The 19,235-nt window shown below is 46.0% G+C and overlaps 1 protein-coding gene and 2 non-coding genes across 5 annotated transcripts in view; all 3 read left to right on the forward strand.

Annotated features, from left to right (window-relative positions):
- The window catches only part of SF3B3 (splicing factor 3b subunit 3), a 50,986-nt gene that overhangs the window by 1,735 nt on the left and 30,016 nt on the right, over positions 1-19,235 (forward strand). For all 3 annotated transcript variants that reach the window (XM_073307205.1, XM_073307206.1, XM_073307207.1), the window contains exons 2-11: positions 1,323-1,439; positions 1,860-2,186; positions 3,317-3,489; positions 4,721-4,862; positions 8,014-8,126; positions 9,352-9,489; positions 10,789-10,892; positions 14,411-14,576; positions 15,250-15,345; positions 16,507-16,579. In XM_073307205.1, the coding sequence (XP_073163306.1) occupies positions 1,370-1,439; positions 1,860-2,186; positions 3,317-3,489; positions 4,721-4,862; positions 8,014-8,126; positions 9,352-9,489; positions 10,789-10,892; positions 14,411-14,576; positions 15,250-15,345; positions 16,507-16,579 (1,402 nt within the window). In that variant the 5' untranslated portion in view covers positions 1,323-1,369. The remainder of the gene's footprint in view (positions 1-1,322; positions 1,440-1,859; positions 2,187-3,316; positions 3,490-4,720; positions 4,863-8,013; positions 8,127-9,351; positions 9,490-10,788; positions 10,893-14,410; positions 14,577-15,249; positions 15,346-16,506; positions 16,580-19,235) is intronic.
- LOC140896578 (small nucleolar RNA SNORD111) lies at positions 2,577-2,654 on the forward strand. The gene has a single exon (XR_012154587.1). It is a non-coding gene; the product is annotated as a small nucleolar RNA SNORD111 (small nucleolar RNA).
- On the forward strand, positions 5,059-5,135 carry LOC140896576 (small nucleolar RNA SNORD111). Its single transcript, XR_012154586.1, has one exon. It is a non-coding gene; the product is annotated as a small nucleolar RNA SNORD111 (small nucleolar RNA).

Raw genomic sequence — 19,235 nt, forward strand, 5'->3', positions numbered from 1 at the left:
GGTCTCTACAATACGGGGCAGACAAGGTAACCTGCTCTAAGCCACAATTTGCAATGGTGCAGCTTACCCCAGTTTCAAGCAAAGGGTGAACGCCATTGATGAAAATAGCAGCTTTGTTTGTCTATGCTAAGAGTTTGTATTGTACTGCCAGCTGGCCACTGATGGCTGTGATCTGTAACCAGTCTCTTGTTTAAAATGATGCCATCGAGGTTGATGAGCCTAACATTAAACCAAACCTATTTTTAATTTTTTTTTAAATGAAGCCCAGATTTATTCTTTCCTTCCTATCAGCACTTCCATACAAGAGCTGCAATATTCTTCTCCATTACCTATAAACCCAAGGACCTAGAGAATAGAGCACTGAACTGAAAGTCAGGAGACATGGGTTCTTTCCCTGTCTCTGCCACTTGCAGAGGTGACCTTGGACAAGTCACTTCACCTCTCCATGTCCTAGTTTATCCATGTGTAACGTGGGAATAACACTTCCTTCCTCTGTAAAGTGCTTGGATTGCTACTGATGAGGTGGCATTATTAGTGATATTATTAAATTCTCAGAAGCAGACAGAAATGGAGTAAAAATACACAGGGAACAAGGACTGAAGTCAGTTTTGACAGCTTGTCCTTGCAAGAGCGTAGCCAAGGGCCTGTGCTGTTTCTGCTTGTCACTCAAGTCAGGTGCCTGCAGAACCAAACAAAGCTAGTATGTCAGTTTTCATGCAGCTCAGCATCTGTCTTAAACTTAGATCGTAAATTGTATTAAAAAATCACTGTAGGCTAATAATTTTACACCAAATTACCAGGTTTATCCTTCGTTCCTTCTAAATGAGTGTGACATGGATCGAAATGTCAGAGTCAGCCTAAAGGACCAAAAAAAAGCTGACCTGCTATCTTTGTTTAAAAAGGAACTAAATGTCTTTTAAAGTGAAACCTCTAAATAACTAGAGTAGGAAGCTAGAGCTTTCAGTGAATAGCTGACTTGATCTAGTGGACTGAGCCATGGAATGGAGAACCAGGAACACCCAAGTTCTAATCTTGGCTCTGACTTGAAGTCTGTGGCTTTGAGCAAGTTTTCCTATTGTTAAAATAGGGATAATCTCATGAGTACAGAGAAGGCTGGGGGGGAGTCCTGATTAATCGGTGTTTGTAAGGTCCTTGAATGTTGGCCAGTTAGAATAATATGATTCATGCAATCTCAAAATTGTGTCTGTGGGACACAGAAACACAGGCTGTTTAATGCTGTTCCTTTGGGCTGACACAATGTACGTTTTAAATGCAGATCCTGTTTTGCATATTCTTAATTTTTGTTGCTGTTTTGTTCACAGCTGACTCAATAAGTGAGACGCATGAGTGAAGTGGATCTGTCGCCACCATGTTCCTTTACAATTTAACATTGCAGCGAGCCACTGGCATCAGCTATGCCATCCATGGCAATTTCTCAGGTAATCTCTGCTCTCCTGACTAGGAAACTTTCAGGCTGAAGTAAAGCAAGGTCTTTTCCATTATAAGCTACTTAGCTACAGCATTAGTTTTTCACTGAGGTTCTGCTCCTATTAGTGCCGCTACCTGGGTTGACTAAGAAGCTGCAGTTTGAGGGAAAGATCTGGTCTTGAGAAAGTTCCTGGTTCCAAGTTCTTATAAATTCAGATCCTGGTTTTCTCACTGAGTTTGCGGGGCCTTAGTTAAATCATTTAACTTCTCTCTGCCTCAGTTTTCTGATCTGTAAACTGGATACTTGAATACTCTGGAGGCTGAGAGACTTGCTTTGGTGATTAATGTTTGAAAGGCACTTTGAATTTCTTGGTTTTTACATCTCCTAACTTATAGTTGGTGATAAGTTTCTCATGGCTTTGACTTCTTAGGAACCAAACAACAGGAAATTGTTGTTTCCCGGGGGAAGATCCTGGAGTTGCTCCGCCCTGATCCCAACACGGGGAAAGTACACACCTTGCTGACAGTGGAAGTGTTTGGAGTCATTCGCTCCCTCATGGCCTTCAGACTGACAGGTGGAACAAAAGACTATATCGTGGTGGGTAGTGATTCGGGTCGCATTGTTATCCTGGAGTACCAGCCCTCCAAGAACATGTTTGAGAAGATTCACCAGGAAACCTTTGGCAAGAGTGGCTGTCGCAGAATTGTTCCTGGCCAGTTCTTGGCTGTGGACCCAAAGGGCCGTGCTGTCATGATCAGTAAGTCAGTGGGGATCTATACTGTCTCCTTAGTTGTAGCATTTAAAGAAGTGAGTGGGGGAAACTGATTCTCCTTGGAATTGTTGCTTTGCCTTTTCCTTACTTCAGGGATGACAGTTTTTGCAGCCTGCTTCTCAGCTGTAGCTTCTCAAGTGCTTTTCATGCAGGCATTTCATTAAATTCCAGCCTTTGGAATAAAAAGTCCAGATGTATGGCATTTGTTCCTGCCTATTGTCATGATTGCACAAATGAGTGCCAAAAATTGGGCCATAACAGTGTAGGAAAGAAACCTGCTCAGGTAGTGGTAAGCAAACAACCCATTTGAGGCTGATGATTGGAAAAAGGGAAGATGGGATGCAGACGACCCAGTCATGGTGCAGCCAGCTTCCTCTGCCTGAAATGATGATATGAATTCATGTCTCTTCTCTGAGATTGACTATGGAGACAGCTGCATTTCTGATCAGGCCCTGCAGGTATAAACTCTTAAATTATTCCAATTTTCAGGGTTTGCATTACCAGGCAGCTTAACAACTGTATTATAGTGAAAATAATGACAATAGTGGCTTGGAAGGAAGCTGCTTGCTTCCTTTTAACCTGAAGGTAGCACTGTGCAATTCGTCTGTTATTCAGGATGACAGCTGAGAGCAGGACTTGCTCAGTAAATTACTGTGTATGCTGTGTATCAGCAAAGAAACGCATACCTCAATTACGGTGCAATTTTAGAGGGTTTCCATGGAACTGTTTCCCTTCTGTTGCATAGCTGCTACTCTTTCCTCATCTGTTAGCTACTGTGGCTGCATGTTTTGCCAAGCAGATGCTGCTGCAGATTTTTTGCCTGTGAACTGAACATACCTTGAGTTGTGGCTTGTGTGAGTGGAGCTTAAAAAGGTCATCTGCAAGGTTAAACCTGTTCCTGAGTCACTGATTCGTTTTTAAAGATTTTAAATACTGAAGTTAGGAAGTTGACATAAACTTAAGTGTGATGGGGAAATTATGGGACAAGATGTTATGTTTCTGTTTTCCTGCAAAGCCGTCAGTTCGCTGTTTTTGCGCAAAAGCGGGTGGTGGTGCAGTTGTCTTCAGCTTCGCGTCCCCAATCTAGGTATTTTATGCACTGTTGTTCCCTGCAGGTGCCATTGAGAAGCAGAAGCTGGTATACATCCTGAACAGAGATGCTGCTGCCCGGCTCACCATTTCTTCCCCACTGGAAGCCCACAAGGCCAACACCTTGGTCTACCATGTGGTGGGAGTAGATGTGGGGTTTGAAAACCCAATGTTTGCTTGTCTGGAAATGGACTATGAGGTAACCAGGGACAAGGTCCTTGTCTCTTACCTTACTCCCTCTGCTTAATTAGCCCAGTCTCCTTCCTCTCTGTCCCTTCAGCTAGAGTGTCCACTTATGCCAAGCCTTTTCTGCCGCGCTAGCTGTCTGGGACAACCTCCCTGGGTCTCTGCTCATTGACTGTCAATCTCATTTGCAATCTTAGCTGAAATCCTCTTAATTGCTTGGTCCTTCTGTTACTGAACTGTGAACTACAGGCCTCCCTGCTCAATGCTCTTTTTGTATATTCTTCTCACTCTGGCCTTTGCACTTCATTCCAGTGCTGCTGTTCACATTTAGAACTGCTTCCCTCTGCTGCAGCAGTACCCTCCCCTTCACTTGCATTCCTCCTCCAAATACACTTCCCCTGTCAAGCTTTCAATTAGTGATCCACCAGAATTACTGCCCCAGGTATAGATGCGTTGTCTGTGAACTCATTGAATTGGGAGTCATCTCTCTTTAGATTGTTACAGTACTGAGCATATTTCTCGTGTTCAGGAAATTAATAATGGTGGTGCAGTTTGGGAGAAAATGTGCATGAATGATTTTATGCAAAATAAAGTTGCATGTCGTAGTGTAACGACGATGCTTTGTGGTTTAAAATGTACCCTAGTAGCAGCCGTGTTAGTCTGTATCCGTAAAAAGAAAAGGAATGTTTATGGCACCTTAGAGACTAACAAATTCGTTAGTCTCTAAGGTGCCACAAGTACTCCTTTTCTTTTTAAAATGTACCCTAGAATCTCTTCCATCCTGCCATGGGGTTGGTGATACTATAGCTGGCAGCTAGGGGGAGCATTGAAAATCAACATAACACTCCAGGCGGCACTGACAAATGTTTCTCAGTATATCTAGCTGCAAAGACAGCTGTTTTATACCCATTCAACATTTTACAGTTGTGTTGCAACTAACCAGCGCTGCCTATATGTCTGCTACTGGCAATAATTCTACCCAGTTGCTTCCCATTTGTTACTAGAAAATGCCTGTGGTCTTGATCCTTTGAGGTGCTGCGCCCGCAGCTTCCATTCATTTCAATGGTAGTGGTGGATGCTGAACACTTTTGCAAGATCAAGTCCTGGGCTGTCGTCTTTGAATTGCTGTTGTGGTTGTTAATGAGTATAACACAATTCCAGAGACTTCATAAGATCTCTTTTCCTTTAAATGTACAGATAATGTTACTGGCTGTACCTAAAATATTTGTGCGCTGTTTTTCTAGGAAGCTGACAACGATCCAACAGGAGAAGCAGCAGCTAACACCCAGCAGACCCTGACATTTTATGAGTTAGACCTGGGTTTGAACCACGTAGTTAGGAAATACAGTGAACCTTTGGAGGAGCATGGCAACTTCCTTATAACAGGTACTACCCTCCCCATTGCCAGGTCGCTTCCCATTCTCCCAGCAAAACGACATGGGGGAACATACTGCACATTTGAAAGAGAATCATGGGGGTCGTAACTTGAGCTGCTCTCCTGCTCTTAGTTGGGCCTGGAAGTCAGGTGAGAACTAAAAATTCTCATCTGATACATGGAATTTTGAAGAGTTTGATTTTCTTGCAGCCTGAAGTGATGAGTTTTTCATGTCTCTTCTCTGAGATTTATCCTGGAGATAGCATTTCACTCTGATTGGGCTCTGAGATGATAGTATTTGAAAGCTTCCACTGGAAAAACCTGTTGAGGTTACAGGGACAAACCATCCCGATGTGTAGAAAGAACAGTAAATATGGCAGGCGACCAGCTTGGCTTAACGATGAAATCCTAGCGGATCTTAAACATAAAAAAGAAGCTTACAAGAAGTGGAAGGTTGGACATATGACCAGGGAAGAGTATAAAAATATTGCTCGGGCATGTAGGAATGAAATCAGGAGGGCCAAATCACACCTGGAGCTGCAGCTAGCAAGAGATGTCAAGAGTAACAAGAAGGGTTTCTTCAGGTATGTTAGCAACAAGAAGAAAGCCAAGGAAAGTGTGGGCCCCTTACTGAATGAGGGAGGCAACCTAGTGACAGAGGATGTGGAAAAAGCTAATGTACTCAATGCTTTTTTTGCCTCTGTCTTCACTAACAAGGTCAGCTCCCAGACTGCTGTGCTGGGCATCACAGCATGGGGAGTAGATGGCCAGCCCTCTGTGGAGAAAGAAGTGGTTAGGGACTATTTAGAAAAGCTGGACGTGCACAAGTCCATGGGGCTGGACGAGTTGCATCCGAGAGTGCTAAAGGAATTGGCGGCTGTGATTGCAGAGCCATTGGTTATTATCTTTGAAAACTTGTGGCGAACGGGGGAAGTCCCAGATGACTGGAAAAAGGCTAATGTAGTGCCAATCTTTAAAAAAGGGAAGAAGGAGGATCCTGGGAACTACAGGCCAGTCAGCCTCACCTCAGTCCCTGGAAAAATCATGGAGCAGGTCCTCAAAGAATCAATCCTGAAACACTTACATGAGAGGAAAGTGATCAGGAACAGTCAGCATGGATTCACCAAGGGAAGGTCATGCTTGACTAATCTAATCGCCTTCTATGATGAGATTACTGGTTCTGTGGATGAAGGGAAAGCAGTGGATGTATTGTTTCTTGACTTTAGCAAAGCTTTTGACACGGTCTCCCACAGTATTCTTGTCAGCAAGTTAAAGAAGTATGGGCTGGATGAATGCACTATAAGGTGGGTAGAAAGTTGGCTAGATTGTCGGGCTCAACGGGTAGTGATCAATGGCTCCATGTCTAGTTGGCAGCCGGTGTCAAGTGGAGTGCCCCAGGGGTCGGTCCTGGGGCCGGTTTTGTTCAATATCTTCATAAATGATCTGGAGGATGGTGTGGATTGCACTCTCAGCAAATTTGCGGATGGTACTAAACTAGGAGGAGTGGTAGATTCGCTGGAGGGCAGGGATAGGATACAGAGGGACCTAGACAAATTGGAGGATTGGGCCAAAAGAAATCTGATGAGGTTCAACAAGGACAAGTGCAGAGTCCTGCACTTAGGACGGAAGAACCCAATGCACCGCTACAGACTAGGGACCGAATGGCTAGGCAGCAGTTCTGCGGAAAAGGACCTAGGGGTGACAGTGGACGAGAAGCTGGATATGAGTCAGCAGTGTGCCCTTGTTGCCAAGAAGGCCAATGGCGTTTTGGGATGTATAAGTAGGGGCATAGCCAGCAGATCGAGGGACGTGATCGTCCCCCTCTATTCGACATTGGTGAGGCCTCATCTGGAGTACTGTGTCCAGTTTTGGGCCCCACACTACAAGAAGGATGTGGATAAATTGGAGAGAGTCCAGCGAAGGGCAACAAAAATGATTAGGGGTCTGGAACACATGACTTATGAGGAGAGGCTGAGGGAACTGGGATTGTTTAGTCTGCAGAAGAGAAGAATGAGGGGGGATTTGATAGCTGCTTTTAACTACCTGAGAGGTGGTTCCAGAGAGGATGGTTCTAGACTATTCTCAGTGGTAGAAGAGGACAGGACAAGGAGTAATGGTCTCAAGTTGCAGTGGGGGAGGTTTAGGTTGGATATTAGGAAAAACTTTTTCAATAGGAGGGTGGTGAAACACTGGAATGCGTTCCCTAGGGAGGTGGTAGAATCTCCTTCCTTAGAAGTTTTTAAGGTCAGGCTTGACAAAGCCCTTGCTGGGATGATTTAATTGGGGATTGGTCCTTCTTTGAGCAGGGGGTTGGACTAGATGACCTCCTGAGGTCCCTTCCAACCCTCATATTCTATGATTCTATGAAAAGGGGTGTGGTTTAAAAAAAGCCGGGAGAACGAGTTTTTCAGGTGACAAAATAAAACAAATGGAAATACAAGCAGAGTTTTAGCTCCATGTGAACACAACTTGATTTCAAGAAGTAGTTATGGGCTAACCTTAAGCTTTGACTTTGGGGGTGGGACTTTGGCCTGCTCTACTCATTGCTGAAGTTAGTTTGGAGTTCTAGTATCCAGGATTCATTTGAAGAGCATGATTTATAGTATAGGTACCCAAAGGGTGGTCCCAAAGGCTTAATGCTGACTGGGTCACTCTGCAGTTCACTATATCTTATATGTCCTTGGCGATGCTGTAGGCTAGTGGGCTCCAGGGGCTCTGAACACTCAGTTTGTGGTTTTCATTGCTGGTAATTTCAGTTTCTGAGAGGGAAGTACCGGGAGATCATCTGGGAACCTGCTTCCTGTGATTTGCAATAGCAGATAAATGCATGTCAGATACATGGGGTTACTGGCACATTGCCAGTATGATGCCTGAGCATCTCAAAGATTTGGGTTAATTTATGGGATTGGGTGAGAGGTGTAAAAATGAAATATTAAGCGTTGTTTATGACCCCCAAAGTTTCATTCTCCTTCCCCTGCTCTCCATCCCTAACTCTGCCTTGTGCAGATACAGAAGCCTATGCTTGCAACCTGGTGTCTTCTCCACCATAAACTGAAGCAGGTTTATATACATGTGAGAATATTGAATAAAGATTATCCAGATTTCTTTTGAGCAACAGAGCTGTTTCTCTTCTCTTAATGAAGTTTCCATCTCATCCCTTAGTTCCTGGTGGCTCCGATGGTCCCAGTGGGGTGCTGATCTGTTCTGAAAACTACATCACCTACAAAAACTTCGGTGACCAGCCTGATATCAGATGTCCCATTCCCAGGAGAAGGGTGAGAATTTCATCTCTTATGCCCTACTTTAGAGGCCTTTTCTTTAAAGGTTCCACATAGACACTTAATATCAGCTTCTGTGCAGGGAGGCTTTTGAGGAAGGCAATGCGTAGTGATTGAAAGGCTGTCGGGCTGCCACCCTTTAGGGTGTGGAGGGAAAGCCTGCCTTACTAGCCAGTCATGTCATCTGTAAGGGAAGGTTCTGGAGTTTGCCTGTAGTCTGACGTGATGGGTTGAGTTCATCTCGTCTCTGAGGTTTACCCTTGAGCTAGTCTTTTCTCTCTTACCAGGCTCTGAGATAGCAGCACTGGTAGCATGAACCATGATTTACATGGCATGGTTGGATATATTCACCCTAGTACATGAAGATGAATTCCACAGCTGCTCTGTTCCACCTCATGCTGTTTCCTTTTAGAAGAGTACATAAAAACGGCCATACTGGGTCAGACCAATGGTCCATCTAACCCAGTATCCTGTCTTCTGACAGTGGCCAGTGCCAGGTGCTTCAGAACAGGGCAATTCTAAAGTGATCCATCACTTGTTATCCAGTCCCAGATTCTGGTAGTTGGAGGCTTTGGGACACCCAGAGAATGGGGTTCCATCCCTCACCATCTCGGCTAATAGCCATTGCTGGACCTATCCTCCATGAACTTACCTAATTTTTTTTTTCAACCCAGTTATTCTTTTGGTCTTCACAACATCCCTGGCAACAAGTTCCACAGGTTAACTCTGCATTGTATGAAGAAGTACTTCCTTTTGTTTAAACAAAGTAGGCTGTAGCTAGCTGACACTGGGTCACTAGCATACATTGTGTGTGGCTTTGGTGGTATTTGCCCAAAAAGCAGATGCCACAGGTCAGTTTTATATGGCTAGTGACCCTTGTGTACCACAATTGGTTTTGCAATGTGTGAGATTGTCCATCCGGGGGGAAAAGTGGTAGGAGGGAGAACGCCTCAGAGTTTTGGCTCTTCTCAGAAACATCTATCAGGAAGAACCTGCTTTCCTGAGAGCATTACGGATGAGTCAGGAGAGCATTGGGAAGGGGTATGCTATGTATGAAACCTTTTCCGCATGCTATAGTCCCTCAGGCTTTCCATTTTGCTAGACCATTGATCCAGGGGAGTATATCCTGCCTTGCAGGGGAATGGCTTTGCTGAAAGGTGATCTAGTAGGTCCTTTCCACCTTCAACATTTATAAACCTCTGTCTTATCTTCCCTGTGACAGAATGACTTGGATGACCCAGAAAGGGGTATGATTTTTGTCTGCTCCGCTACACACAAGACCAAATCCATGTTCTTCTTCCTGGCCCAGACGGAGCAGGGAGATATCTTCAAAATCACCCTAGAGACTGATGAAGACATGGTGGGTAGACTGAGGAGGAAGCTACTTTTACTTCTTGAAACATGTCCTTGAGAAGCTTCCCCATCATGATGCATTTCCCACGTTGATGAGACTTCGTTCTAGAGCAGCCTTCCCCCTAAATCAAATGATTTTTAACTTAGTCTTTAGCCATGTATAGAGATGAATGACTCTGCATCTACCCTGTTAGATGACAGCTGCCATAACTTGCTAGTCACTGCTCGCACGACAGACAGATGGGGACAGCTTCGAAACCACAGAAGACTTAGGTTGCTAAGTCACATGGGCACTTTTAAAAATGTTACCCGTGGTCCCTGCTCCAAATCGCTTATTCCAAAATGTGGCCCAGGAGATTCTACGACACAGTTCCCTAAGACAACAGAGTGCAGTGATCCTTCTTGATCTGAGCCGCCATACTTGGCTGCACCTGTGGGTTGAATATTTGGGTGCCTGCAGTCTGTTCACTTTTATGCAAACTAGGTGCAGCCGGTTGGACAGAGTTTGGCCATCCCATGTCACACAGCTTTTTCAGCTGGGATAACAAACTCTCCTCCTGAAACTAATCGGAAAAGATTGGAATTGCTTTGTGCTGCCAGTCACTGCCACCCTGGCCATCCCTCTGCATCTCCAACAGGAGATTTGTGCTGCAGTGATCCCATTTGTGGTCTCAGGAAAAAACCTTCTGAAATGCCACTAACCCCCATTGCCTTTAACATGACAAACCCTTCCCAGAAGGTGTCATGTTAGAAGACTGTGTCAGTTCAGCAGTTTAAGACTGGCCTCAGGCTTTTCATAGGAGCCATCATGGCAACTTCAGGTCTGTCAGAAGTGTAAGTGGCCATTCTGAGAGACATCTACCCAATCCTCTGAGTGAATGATGTGGATGCCAAGATGGGGGTTGTCTCTTTCTCAGTAGGACTGCTGAACATTTTCATGTCTCTGTTGTAAGCCTTGAGCTCAGATTCCCATGCAAAATAGCCTCAAGAGTGAAGCAGAAAGCCTGGCTTGTGTTTACACTCAGAATGCCATCCAGTTTGAACTTGGGGAGTGAAAGCAGCTGCCCCAAACTATCGAGAAGGTGAGCGCTCTTGGCTGTGCTCAGTCACCGCTCTTTTCCTTCCTTTGAAGGTAACTCCAAGGCAGTCTTGTAATAAGCTACAATCCCAAATGCATCAGTTCCTGTATCTCTGAATGGGAAAGTGGGCTGCGCACTTGTGTGTGAAGGAACATAACCCATCTCTGGAGATGGACTGAACTGAGCTGTCTCACTCACCATTACTCCTTCCTCTCTGGGGCTTTCAGGTGACAGAGATCCGACTGAAGTATTTTGATACTGTTCCTGGAGCTGCTGCCATGTGTGTGCTGAAAACAGGGTTCCTCTTTGTGGCATCTGAGTTTGGAAACCAGTGAGTAAATCATTTAATTTCCTTCATGTGCCCTGCTGAATTTTACTGTTACGACGTATTAGCATGACAGATTGCCGTAGTCTTTGGTAGAATGTGTAAAAAGACAGGGGCTCTGCCTTAACGAGTTGATGGTCGAACTTGTCCAAGTGCAATGACCACAGTTTTTAAGCCCATTAATGTATCCTGGGCAATCTCCTCAGTATGGATAGGTTTTGTGGAAGTGCTCTTAGATCATCAGGTCTTTGGGGCAGTATGACGCTACCCGGGGATACCCAGGTTTGTGAGGTTCTCTACCACCTGCCCTTAGTGCCAGGGAGCCTTGTCTGTGCCTGCCAGTGGTCAGCTCCCTGACTCCACCTTCCATAAGCAACATCATCACTCTCCTCCTAGCCTACACAGACTCCACTGTCTCTCGGCAGGTTAGCAATAGGCAAACTCCAACCCTGAGCCCTCTGCCACTGGACACTCACACAATTACCAGATCCACTGTTCCCAAAGGAACAGTACACCCCTGCTTCACTTCAGACTGCTCTACTTAATTCACAGCACTTAGATTTTGTTATAGCAAAAAGAATGATAAGTTTATTTAAGAAAGAACAGAGGTTAAGGGGATAAAAAGTATTGGAACCAATTGGTTATACATCAAATAAAATCAACATGCTTTCTGGAACCTAGAGTTAGTTAATAAGGTACTTTCTTGTCTAATAAAGTTTAGGTCACCCCATGTCTTTGTCACGGCACTTCACAGCCCTGGTTGGCTATGATCCTCCATTCATAAGACATGCAGAATGGCAGCTTGTCCCCTTGGTGAAGGATCCAGGGCATACCTCAGTACCTCCCAGTTATACCCCTAAAATCCATTGTCTTCACTCATAAACAGGAGACACCCTCCCCCACACACACATCCTGTTCTTGTTTTCCTGCAGTTTTTCCTCTCTTGAGATTTTGCAATCTTGATTAGCCTGGATGCTCAATATGCAAATATATTTACATTGTGAGGCATACAATACACAGTGCCAGACAGAGAGAGAAGTGTCTCTTTCCTCTTGCTTGAAAGAAACCTCTTTATCCTAACTTTCACAACTTAAGAACATAATTTCCAGCAGGCATTTCAAATATGATCCTTGCAGGCATTTCACAGTGATAATGACGACTACTGAGAGATTGGCTTTTGGTAGACACTGTACATGCCAGCCTTTGGTGAATTAAATTGCACATACCAGACCTGGGGGGGTCCTGTACCCCCTATGCATCCATCTATACCCTCAGCCAGTTGGCACCAGGGACTGTCTGTTGATCACCTAGCACCATGGGTTCCTGGACCAAGAGGGGTTTTGAAGGATGGATGTAGATGCACAGGAAGTGGGAAGCTGTTCCACACGTATTGCCAAGATCAAATGCCTGGGCAGACAAAGAAGGGAATTGGAAGCTTGTTTAAGCAGGTGTCGGATCAGTTTAGCTTTTGCTGCTAATGAATGCTACCATCAGACATGTGTCCATCAATTAACTATTTTTTTCATTGCTCCAGGTAGTGAATTTTTACCTTAACGTGCTTTCATTTGTGTTTAGGGTTGTCAACTTTCTAATCGCACAAAACTGAACACCCTTTCCCCGCCCCTTCTCCAAGGCCCTGCTCACTGCATCCCCCCTCCCTCTGTCTGTCGCTCTCCCCCACCCTTGCTCACTCACTCATTTTCACCAGGCTGGGGAAGAGGGTTGGGGTATGGGCTCTGGGGTGGACCCAGGGATGAGGGGTTTGGGATGCAGGAGCGGGTTCTGAGCTCAGGGATGGAGCTGAGGGAGTTGGAGTGTAGGAGGGGACTTCAGGCTGAGGCTGGGGGGTTCGGGTGTGGGAGGGGATATGGGCTCTGGGCTGGGAGTGTGGGTTCCAAGGTGGGGACAGAAATGAGGTGTTCAGGGTGTTGAAGGGGGCTCTGGGCTGGAGCAGGGAGTTGGGGTGCTGAGGCGTGTGGCGTGTGGGCTCTGGGCAGGAGTTTGGGTGCAGGAGGGGGCTGGGCAGGGGGTTGGGGTGTAGGCTTTGGGCTGGGGTAGGGGGTTGGGATGCGGGAGGTGGTGCGGGGAGCGAGCTCCAGATGGCAGTTACCTCGGGGGGCTCCCTGGAAGCGGCGACGTCCCTAGGCTCCTACGCATGGGACGGCCAGGTGGCTCTGTGCAGTGTGTGCACTGCCCCTGCAGCTCCCACTGGCTGCGGTTCCCGCCCAATGGGAGCTGCAGAACTGGCACTCAGGGCGGGGCCAGCACGCGGAGCCCCCTGGCCGTCCTTCTGGCTCAGAGCCAGAGGGGCATGTCGCTGCTTCCAGGAGCCACACTGAGCCAGGTATGGAGCCTGCCAGCCCCGCCAACTGGACGTTTAGTGGCCTGGTCAGTGGTGCTTACCGGAGCTGCAATGATCCCTTTTTGAACCGGGCTTTCCATTGAAAACCTCTTCGTTAGACGCGTGTATGCCTGTCAAAGGACCAAACCATGTGAGCTTGGAAATAGTCTCTAGTATCTTTGTAGCCCACTCTCAGAAGCAAATGCGATATTTTACCATGACTAGATGGTTTTCTTTCTTTTTCAATAGCTACACCAGTTATTCTTGCGTAGTAGAAGTGCTGTCAAGCAATTTTGTTTCATGATCTGATCAGCCTTTACAGATGTTATAACACGTAGGGGCATGTTCTGTGAAGTCTTGAGTATTTAGGTCTTGTTTCTCTGTGTGGCCGATGAAAGGTTTTGTTTCAAAATTTTGTTTGCTGTAACCTCTCTTGGTCCAGAGTTTTACAAGTGACCCTAAGTTGCACACACAAAATACAATGTTTTTCCACACAGTTACTAGAGTTGTGTATGCGAATTTGGGGTTTGCATGCTTGTAGTTTAATGCCTTAGTTTCCCAACATGTCTTGCAAGTTTATGGTCCGCTCCTGTAGAGCCAGCCAGTAGGTGGAGCTCTAGCCAACTAACATAAGTCTAGCTGTTAGTTCTGATGAACAGGGCAAAAGAACACAAGACACAATTCAATCTTTCTCTATGCATCTGTTTTCCTTGTGTGTCAAACTTGCTTATATTAATATTCTAGCTTATAAGACAGGGTAGCAGGTGATGTTTGAACACCTAGAAAATAGCACTTGACAGTGTTCCTCCCTAAAACATGCAGACTCAGAGGCTGTTAGCCAGCGGTCTTGCTCTTCAAAGGTTTCATCATTTAGCTCTTCCTGCAATGAGACAGGAAAATCTAGGAGTCAGGCAAGTGGGGTGACCACAGAGCTGTCCAGAGTCTTCTGCCAAAAACAGTTATAAAGAAGGAAGTCAGAATTGGGCAAGACCTTTGAAAATAGCCCTTTGCCCCTCCTTCCTCTCCCCAAGAAAACAATCCCTCCAGGTGAGAGTTGAAATAGCCAAATATTCTGTGGAAACAGTACTGGCTCTCGCTCACCCTTCACCCACGCTGAATGCATGGCTGAACTGTAGCTGTAGTCTGCTCTGACTATGGTGGTGTTCTTGCTTTGTGTCTGAAGTTACCTGTACCAGATAGCCCATCTGGGAGATGATGACGAGGAGCCGGAGTTCTCCTCCGCCATGCCTCTGGAGGAAGGAGACACTTTCTTTTTCCAGCCACGACCTCTCAAGAACCTGGTGTTGGTGGATGAGCTGGACAGTCTGTCTCCTATCTTGTTTTGTCAGGTATGTCGTCATCTATGAACACATGGTCCTTTCCTTTCCCACCAACCTGCCCTCTGGGGATGCAGGGCTATTACAATTGTGTAACCACAGAGGCAGATCAGTGATTCATCCATTGTACTGCTAACTCAATTGGTCTTTGAGGTGCCTTACGAAAATGGAAACTCTTTTCAGAGAATCCGCTTAAAATGGAGAAAGAGAAGCACAAGTAACGATCTCATTTCAGTCTTGCTCTGGTTGTTTTCTTTGGTTTTGCCTGAGTGGGACAGCACTGCAAGCAGTGACAGAAAGGTGGGTTTGCTAAACCCTGAACCCTGGGAGAACAATGACAGGGTGTAAAGCTAAACCTCCCAATACAGACATTTGCTGAAAGGGTTATTACCATTCATCAGCTCCATCAGGGGTACGTATATACCCGGTGTTTGGAAATGGGGTGCAATGCACCAGCCCAGTGCTCGCCCTCTATCATGGCTGTTAGACAAGGCCTCGTGTATTCTGCAGCAGACTTGACCTAAATTTTGTGATTCTCCAGTGCAGCAGACGGGATGTTCTGTGGCAGCATCAGTTACATTAAACTACTGAAATTTGTTCAGAAAGCAGATTGCAGGGCAAACGTTTGGGGGGGTTTTGTTCGTCTCCTTGCGCATGTTGTGTGACCCACTGTTCCTCTGTGCAGATAGCGGATCTGGCCAATGAAGATACACCCCAGTTATATGTGGCCTGTGGACGGGGTCCTCGGTCATCTCTGAGGGTCCTAAGGCACGGACTTGAGGTAAGATCCCCAGAAGCAGCTCCAGAAATCCACAGCAGGAATGTGGGGTTGTTTTGATAAGGCCCTTCTTGAATTTATGGTGGGGTGCTCACAATGGCACTGTAATTAAACAATCTGTCCTTGGTGCAGCTCTTAGAGGGCTTTGTTCTTATGCCCTTTTCTGCCAGAGACACTGTGTAAATGTAATTTCTTCTTCAGACTGTACAATCACTCCCTGTTGTCCAGTCGTAAGGGTTATGGTGCTGGAGTGCACATGAGTGATAACCATATGTTTTCCGTTCACATACTGCCCTATAATCCCTGAATGTGATCCTTTTAGGCATGCGAACAAATGGAATTGAGAGAGAGAAGCTAGGTGGGGGTGGTAATATATTTTTTTGGACCAACTTCAGCTGGCGAGAGAGACAAGTTTTCGAGCTATGCAGAGTTCTTTAGGTCTGAGAGAGAGGCTCAGAGTGTAACAGCTAAATACAAGGTGGGATGGATTGTTAAGCATAAGGGGTTAACACTTTTTGCAGGTGACTATTTAAAATGAATACTATTTAACATCTCTGCAGTCTTAGGACCAAGGAGAGTTAGTGGGTTACAGAGTGTTGTAAGACGCAACGTGTATTAACCCCCACCTTGTATGTAGCTGTGACACTGAGCACCTTTCTCAGACTTGAAGAAGAGCTCTGTGTAGCTCGAAAGCCTCTCTCACCACCAGAAGTTGGTCCAATAAACGCCATTACATCACCCACCTTGTGTCTTCCATATCTTGGGACTAACACGGCTACCCCAGCATGCAAACAATATATGGAATTGATATTCTTCCCCAGAGATTCTTTGCGACCTTCTCTGATCCCTAACTCCCCATCTGGTAGAATCCAGGTCACAGCTACTGGCCTTTTGGCTGAGGATGGATGAACAGGATTTAGCACAAAGCTTCTCAGCCTGAGGTGTCACTTAATGAGGTGACATGAGTCACTTTTCTGTCTGTGTCTGGCGTGTTGAATACTTTGCCTCAACAACATTTCTAGTCCAGGGAGTGAGGCTGGGAACTGAGAACTGCCCCAGCTGCCCTGTGTAGCTGTGAAAAGCATTAACTAGTCACTGTAATGCTTCAGTGTTTGACTGGGGTAAACATCTGTTAATCTGAAACCTGCTCTTGTTTCCGATTAGGTGTCTGAAATGGCCGTCTCAGAGCTGCCTGGTAATCCCAATGCTGTTTGGACTGTGAGGAGACACATTGAAGGTACATCATCCTTCCCTCAAGCACAGACTAAAACTTGCTGTATTGTCCAAGGGCACGGAAAGGGTGCTAAGTAATGCAGCAGTGTGCTTCGATCCAGCTGCTCTGTCTGCACGGTGTAAGGTGTGTGCAAAGACCCAGACATGCTCCGTGCCTAGAAACCACCTTTGGCTTCCCCAAAAGTATTACTGTTCCCGTTTCATTGGAAAGGAAGCATCCAATATGTGTGGTAGGCAGCAGCATCCATCTCCTACGTGATGCTCCTGATATGCATTCCCAGTAGGAAGCAGCTGCCAGGTGCAAATGAAGCCAATCTGAGTTCCAGAGGTTCTGGCTTTAATTAGCATCAATGGCAGCACACCTGCCTCATAGTGGAGAGTGGGGTGTGGTGCACAGTTTTGTTTTGCACACACTCAGTGGTAACTGCAGTAGGTTTGTCTCTGTAGGGCAGTAGGAGGCATAGCCAGAAAAAGGCAGATAAGAATACACCTGCTTAAAGCTTTGATTTATAATACTTCTGCACCTGCTAATCTGCAAAAGGTGGATACTCTTTGCAGCAGTACTTAATGCTCTGGGGTAGGCAGCATTCCCCAGCCAGACACCTAGCAGTGTGTGCGGGGTGACCAGTGCCAAGGGAGGACTATATGAAAGCAGCAGCACAAAGCATAGTTTTTCATTCAGGTGGAACAATGTCCTCATTTTATTAAAACAGAGGAATACAGCCCCCTCTTTGGTGTGAGATTAGAGCTCTTCAGAAATACCTAGGTTGCTAGCACTACCCCTTTGAAGGCCTGAAGTGAAGCTATTGCAAGTGCTGACAGACTCCCTTCTTGTAAGGGATTTCACTAGTGTTTCTCACATGAGTTCTGTGCTGCAGTGCATAGCAGAGCCAGCATGCTGGAATAGAGGCTTTACTCTGCTGCTGTGACATAGCCTCTCATGTCAGCAGCCTTAGTGAGTGGCATATCTCTTGCGCTGCCTCAGCGTTCTTTAGGAACCTCACACCTTGCTATGGAATTCACTTCCTGTTGGAACTGGTCCCAGTTTATTTCCCCGACTTTTCAAGACTTTGGAATACAGCTAAGTTGAGCAACATGAAAAGAACTAAACAGGAAATGCCTGCAAGCTCCCCAGCAATAGTAGGGTCAAGGATAGAGCATTTCAGGTCTCCAGAGTGCTGTTGATACCGGTCTTGCTCGTCCTTCCCAGAAGTTGGAAGCCAAGAAAGATTCCAGGTTGGCTACCGCAAACCGAAGCTACCAGGAGCTCTAGCAAATGAGGTGTCTCTAGAATGCACGAACACTCCACAGAGTAATGGATATCTGTAGCCTCATCCTACCACATTGTGACTTGCTCTTTAATGTATCTTACGTGTCTGGGGCATACAGAGGATCACATTAACTACTTGTCAGGAGACTATGGGTCATGGCTACGTTTACATACAATGGACCAGAATGCCACCACTCACTCTTACTCCAGAACTGTAGCCCAGAGATACTGCAGGTTCCAGTTTACAATCATTCCTCTTGATCCATGCAAACAAGCCTGGACTCTGTGGGCTCCATGAGCAGCGTTTCTGTTTTAAAGATGAGGGCAGCCGCATTTGGGCACAATTGTTCGTTCAACAGTCTATAAAACTGATCCCCAAATTGTAGGAATTTGTCTTCTCAGCTCGTTTTACTGGGTTTAACCAAAGAGAACGCAGCACCCTTTAAAATGGGCATCTTCTCTTGAAACTGTACAGAAGTGTCACTGTCTGAGGGCTTTCGGTTTGTCTGTAATGCAGGTTACCTGGCTCTGACCAGGTATCAGATTGAATCTCTCTGCCACAACATGCACATGCTGGGAGGTTTCTGCAGGCACCTGCTGGTTTGCAGCCTTCAAGGCAAATACTAACCCTGGCTGGTACGTGGTGATACACCCTACCAATACCAAGCCTCTTTTTCTCTTCCACAGGTGGCTGGTGGTGGAGGTGCTGATCACCACAGGTGTGTACCTACTGCTAGGGGCTACTGTGCTGTCTCGCAGGTTATCCCGAGAGAAGTGCAATCTTGAGGCTACTTTTATGCTGAGCTTTACAGTAAATGAATTCCAGAAGTCTCTGTGCAGTTGGAAATCTTTATATTTGTACTGTCTGCCCCAAACCTTCATTGTATGGCTGGGGATCAGAAAGCAGCTCTTTGAATCCCCGTCCCCTCCCATGATCCTTTGGGAACAATAGTGGCTGTAACTCTAAAACCTTTGTCAGCTTTCACTAAATCTAAACCAAGATATTGCTAGCTGAGCATTTCTGTAATTGCCTTAGGTGGGTTTTTCCCTTGGATTTGCTTCCAAACTGACCGTGCAAAACTCCAACATGAGACCAGTGAAAGATGAGCACATTGAGTGTGTATATTTGGAGACTGTTTTGACACAGGATTTGCCATCTAAATAGGGAGTGTATCTGTGTATTTGAATGGAGAGGTAGACCTGAGACAAACTGGACACTCCTTTTTAACTTAATCAATATGAAGGTCCAGGGATTCAGAGAACAAGGCCTATAATTCCTTCCACAGAAATATCCCTGAGCTCTAACCTGTGCGTGGGGATACCCAGGGAAATGTGGTGTCTTGGGACTTGATTCCGGAGTCTCCATGAAATTGCATATTCTCTCGGGCTT

This window comes from Lepidochelys kempii, chromosome 12 (assembly GCF_965140265.1).
Source record: "Lepidochelys kempii isolate rLepKem1 chromosome 12, rLepKem1.hap2, whole genome shotgun sequence".
Lineage (NCBI taxonomy): Eukaryota > Metazoa > Chordata > Testudines > Cheloniidae > Lepidochelys > Lepidochelys kempii.